Source organism: Phalaenopsis equestris, unplaced genomic scaffold (genome assembly GCF_001263595.1).
Source record: "Phalaenopsis equestris unplaced genomic scaffold, ASM126359v1 Scaffold000761, whole genome shotgun sequence".
NCBI classification, from domain to species: Eukaryota; Viridiplantae; Streptophyta; class Magnoliopsida; order Asparagales; family Orchidaceae; genus Phalaenopsis; species Phalaenopsis equestris.
The window spans coordinates 4,512,843-4,518,865 of NW_018165201.1; the positions used below are offsets into that span (position 1 = coordinate 4,512,843).

Consider the following 6,023-nt stretch of genomic DNA (forward strand, 5'->3'; position numbering starts at 1 on the left):
TATATATATATATTGAAATTTGGTGCTATGCTACCTTTATAATTCATTGCTATACCGTTGGCAACCTTTCGGTAGACCCTGTGCTATATTTATTGTATAAAATGTATATAATTATAAAGTTCTCGGGGCCGCATATTTTAGAGGGGTGAAAAGGGCCCCTTTTGTAAGAAATATTTGATTTTGGAGTTCGTGTCACGTGCCACGTCGGATGCCTACATGGCATGCCGGGTCCAGATCAGCAGCCGACGGCGCGGTGGAGTGGACGGCTGTGATTTGCTGCTAGGAGGCGTAATTTTTGATGTGTGTGAACGGGGAGTGTGGATGGAATCTTTTTTTGTTGGGTCTTGGTGTGAACACGGCTTCGGCAGGAATTTTTGATGACGATCACGTGCTCTCGGCTCTGAGCACGTGCTCTCGTGGTGAAGTCCACAACTATAGTTTAATATAACATGTAGAAATTAAAAAAGTAATTTAAGTTCAACTAATAATTATTGAAATTGATTTATATATATAATATTTAATTTTTCATATTATTTTATAATTTAATTAGTGTAAATTAGCTCATACCACCCAAATCTTTTCTTATTACATTTATTATATCGGCGTTTTAATTTTTTTAAATGAAATACATATTTTCATGCATAATTGAAAATTAAAGTTTAGGCGGTAGATATGTAAATACATAAGAATTAAGCGGTATGCACGTAAATATTTTAACTCTTTTAATAATGTATTTTATGGTAGGTGAAAAAATTGAGGGTTAAGCCTATCCTTAATGTTTTTGCCTACCAACCAATACCATAATATGGATAAAGACCCTAGTTGCATAAATGCCCAAAATTGCATTCCAAGGAAGGATAAAAATAATACTATTATTATTATTATTGTTATTAAATGTTTAGTCATTATGTTATGTCATGCAATTAAATTTAGGGGCATTTACATAAAAAACACATAATTTTTATGTATTTACATATATGCACGTATAACACATTCACATATTTTCATATATAAGTTTAAAGCACCAAAATACTATAAATGCAAATATGAAAGTTTAGGTATTAGATATGTAAATATGTAAGGATTGTGTGTAAATTTTCATAAACAAGAATAAATGATATTAAAAATAATCGTAATCCATGAAAATTATTATGATAAAATAATATTAGGTAGTTGATTTATTGCATTTATTAGGCTTCAATCTCAATCATTCCACCACCAAACCAACCACATTTAAAATTTAATTTAAAAATGGATGAATGATTATACACTTTATAAACAATAAAAAAATTATGTATATATTTTTAGTAGTATTAATTGAATAAATAATTTGTATGGTTGCAATGGGATTGGAAATAGACCCGAAAAATGTTGCCTTGAAAATATAGTTGGTTGGACCAATACATTTGATTTTAAATTATATTAATATAATCGGTGGATGGGAAAAATGTATTTTATTAAGAGGAAATAAAATTAAAAGTAATAACATTTTATTTCCTGAGAATTAATTAAAAAAAAAGAATTCCATTGCCGGGATTTGAACCCGGGTCGCCTGGGTGAAAGCCAGATATCCTAACCGGACTAGACGACAATGGATTTGTGTCAGTTAATACCATTTATATGTTTATAAAATCAATTACTAAAACAGCACGAACCAAATTTATTTATCCAACTAATATTAGAATTTTACCGATCTAATTACGAGTCTAAGCTTCAACATCATCAATTAGAGTTGAATTTTAAAATGGATAAGATGAAATTAAAATTTACCCAATTTTTTATATTTATCAATGCCTCACTGCAATATATATATATATATATATATATACACTATGATATGAAAGATGTGCCGCATACTCCGGCTTCTTGGTTGGCATCCATGGTATATAAGACCTTTTAGGTCGGGGGTTCAAATCCTCTCTGGTATAATTGATCCCAAGAAGGTGATGACTCAAATTACTAGACACATTTGGGGTACATGCAAGCTCGTATGATAATCTGTGATCATTCTTTTTTAAATATGTATATAGAAATAGAAAGATATGAATCTATAAGATTCTTAATAGAGTTAAGAGCAAAGGGCGAAACAAAGTTATGGTCATGATAGACAATTCCTCCTAAATATACAATTTCTATGTAGAAATAATAAGATTTTGTTTAGGCAATTTAATTGTTTTAGCCTCCCTCTATATATATGTTTTATTTTTTTGGCCTAGCACATATAAATAATTAAAAAAATTGATGATTTTGCCCACCCTAAAAAGTAATATTAATTCATACAATACAAATTTAAATTCTGCTGCTGCATCTTTGCATAAATTTCAAAATAAATCACATAAGAATATGAATTTTATTTTATTTGTAATATAGTTGACGGTGAATCAAGTCAAAGCAAGTTGAACCATAATACTTGGAATGCATATCTTCTTAACATTAGATGTGAACTGTAAATGTACAGTTGTCACCTACCAACAGGCCGAGGCACCCATGTAGTTATGATGAAAATGGCTATACATATTATTCCAGATATATATATATATATATATATATAAAGTGAAAATAAACATAAATATGTTTTTTTTTTAATTATTTTTTTAAATTTATTTTCCAATTCCAACCCAGAACTAATTTTAAATTAAATCAAATAACCACACCTAAAACTGCCGACTTTTAAATGTTACTTTTACTGTACTGTTTGCCAAGTTGCAAACACCATCAGTATGGGGGAAAATATTTACATACATAAGACGTACGCAGAGTTGCGTACATCGGGAGGTTATTCAGAGTGTATAATAAGGTTATATTCGCGTTATACCCCCTTGTAACCTACAAATAAGTTCCGCGCTTCTTTAGTTTCGGTAGGTACAGGCAAGTTAGAGAGGGGTTATAGGAGGTATAACGCGAATATAACTCCCCCACACTCTCTGTATAACCTCCGACATACGCAGCACTGCGTACGTCTTATGTACACAAATATTTTCCCAGGGGCAATAACAGCTTATAATAATAATAATGTTGAGAAGTAAAAAAGTTAATATTAAAAATCTTTGCTAATAAAACGTTAGCAATTAAATGAGGATTAAAAATAAAATGGACGGCCGAGATTGATGATTACGATAACAACATTAATATTGAAATAAAATATCCAATTAAAAACTGGAAGGTTAGGAACAACAAACTCTGAAATGCATTTTCACATCTATAAAATTAAAAAAAAAAGCTACTTCTCAGTACTATAAATTTATGAAAACTGGCAGCAAAAGTATAATTAAATAAAAGTGTGGCAGAGATCTATAAAACTAAATTATGAAAAAGTTATAACCTATCCACCCTATATCACTTTCATACTGAACACAAGTGAAAAAAAAAAAAGAGATAGAAAATAATCATAAAATACAATAAACAACACTAATATCTGCAGATACAAAAAGCTCAAGAAGTGTGTGTGATTCAGATAAATTCTTCAAAAATTGTATCACATGCTCCAGAAAAAAAAGAGAAAAAAAGAAAAAAGAAATGATATAATGAATTTCAATTCACCCGAGTGAAGTGTTTTGCCTGTGAAAGCTTACTCGGTGGTCCGAACAGCAACTCCAGTTCTAAAGATGGGAAAAAGTTCAAGCTGCAATGCAATCATCTCCTAATGTGGCAGAAATGAGGAAAAATGTACAGGCTTGTGGTGGTTCTATGCAAGCTAAATAATTGCCTGCAGGATCAAAACAAAGGTTCTAGAGATGGAGAAATTAATTTAGAAAATTGTGAACTAAATGTATTTATTCACCCATAAGCTGCTCTGGTGAACTTAATCCAAAAGCTGAAAATTTGAACCTCTATGGTTAGAAGTAACTCCGCAGGTACTAATTAGCAAGAAGCTGGTTCAGTCATGAGTATTTAGAGGTTCGAGGTTCCAAAATATTCAAAAGAAGGTACAGAAAGGGCCTTTTGTTTCAATCTGCAGGTGAACCATGAAAGAGGACTTCATGCCATTTATTTAGACAAAACAAACATCTTCATAATTGTTTAGCATTATAAAAGTTTAGCACATCCAAAGTACTGAAATTTGAGATAATACTCTTGGTACAAAGAAGGAAAATTGAGGTTTTTCAAGTCATACTTGGCATAAACTCTTTATCGGTGCCATATATTTGGAAGAACTACAGTTAACTGAGATTGGATGATGATGATGATCCTTTCATACTCCCAAGTAAAATTCAAGAAAAAGGTTCAGCGAGTAGAGGTCTTCGATTTCTCCACCAGTACAATCCTACCATTCCACTCAGTCTGGTCCACAGCACGTATTGCAGCATCAGCATCTTCATCCCTTTCCAAGGATAAAAATCCAAAGCCACGTGAATCGCCAGTTCTGGAAATAGTTTTAAAAAAAAGAACACCACACGAGGCATCAATATTTTGTTGCAAGGCGAGATATTTGAGCCATTAAGTAGTAGTGAACGAAAATTCTTAGCACAGAATTAGCAGCTAATTCTAAAAGACAGATAAAATAGCATTTTGAAACTTAACACAGCAGTATTCAGAAAAAATTAGAAATCATTCAAGGTACTTGAACTTTAATAGACAGAATATGTGATCATAGGATTCGTGTCTTAAAAACGGCAAGTACAATATGATCAAAATTGTTCTTTTTTTGCTTGAAAGCACAAAGCAAATGAACGTTTTTTGACTTGCATATCATACATGTATATATTAAATACATACAAAAGTCAGCTAATTAGCCAGACATAAATCACATTAAGGTAGAGTTTTCAATAAATATAATCATACATTCAATAAAAATAATTTTAGTCATCCAAAAGAGAGAAGAAGTTATTAAATTATGAAAAGATGCTTAAAATCAAGAATCTCGCAACATTCAGTAACCAATTAAAGATTGAAAGCTGTAAGCACCATGAAAGGAGAGAATGCGAAGAGGAGTGACCAAGAACATTCTAGAGAAGAAATTTGTAAATGATAAATTCCAAGCATCAACGACAAGAACCAATAAAAAAATTATAAGCAAACTAACATGAAAAAGAGAATGAAGAGAAGAATCATCAAGAAGTAACTTGCTCCAGTGGGAAAGAACATAGAACTAATGAGCAATGACTTGATAACTACAAGAAATAATGAGAATTAAATTCTACAAGAAATGAGACGTGAATTTTGTGCGTAGTTAGTGCGACATATACTAAATTGAACCATGAAAATGAACTGGATTTGGTTTTTAGCTGAAACCATGCACACAACACTATCAAACAACACTTTGCTACAAAAAAAACACTTTGAAGCGGCGCAACACAAGCACTTTGCCCTATGCTTGCATCCTCATAAGCAAGTGATGCAAAAGGCCAGCACATCACTTTGTTTCTCTCCTAAAGCATGCATTCAAAAGTGCTTTTAATAAAACCAGGAATTACTCTTTAAATTCATTGATCCAAGAGGCGTTCATAAAATTAAACAGCAAAATAAATATCTTACATATTTAAACAAAACAATATGAGGCAATGGAGTGTAAATAAGTAATGATAAGGAACTAAAATGCAAATTATCAATTTAAATTCCCAAAACGAAGGGGGTGGCCAAGCATAAGATATTCGAGTATAAATTCAAGAAAATTTTCTAACCTCAAAAAAAAAAAAAAAAAAAGAAAAAAAAATCAAAATAAGAAAATCCAGCCAAGCCCAGTAAAGGAATGGAGAGTGCTCTAAATGATGGAATAAAATAAAATGAAGTTAGTTTTTCAAAGTTAAAAATGTAGATTTAATCTTCCAAAATTCACTCGCCAAAATCTTCCTCCCCCAGCTGCCATGTTGAAAATAAAGTATTTTAGAAACATTTAAATTAATTGAAGCAAACTTTTATACATGTTGAAAATAAAGAAGTTGAGGAGGCTTTAAAGAAAACCAAGGGTGGAAAGTCTATAAGATCTGATGATATCCCAATTGAAGTGTGGAAATATTTGGGAGATTTGGGAGTTTCTTGGCTTACTAAACTCTTTAATATTATTTTAAAAACTAAAAAGATGT

The 6,023-nt window shown here is 31.2% G+C and overlaps 1 protein-coding gene and 1 non-coding gene across 2 annotated transcripts in view; both read right to left on the reverse strand.

The window, feature by feature from the left end:
* Positions 1–1,522: 1,522 nt before the first annotated feature.
* On the reverse strand, positions 1,523–1,596 carry TRNAE-UUC. Its single transcript has one exon. It is a non-coding gene; the product is annotated as a tRNA-Glu (tRNA).
* Positions 1,597–3,430: 1,834 nt separating this feature from the next.
* The window catches only part of LOC110030821 (serine/threonine-protein kinase PRP4 homolog), a 19,208-nt gene continuing 16,615 nt past the window's right edge, over positions 3,431–6,023 (reverse strand). Inside the window, exons 4-6 of the mRNA XM_020733748.1 lie at positions 4,115–4,363; positions 3,782–3,952; positions 3,431–3,706 (exon numbers count right to left, since the gene is read on the reverse strand). Coding sequence (XP_020589407.1) covers positions 4,225–4,363 — 139 coding nt within the window. The 3' untranslated portion in view covers positions 3,431–3,706; positions 3,782–3,952; positions 4,115–4,224. The remainder of the gene's footprint in view (positions 3,707–3,781; positions 3,953–4,114; positions 4,364–6,023) is intronic.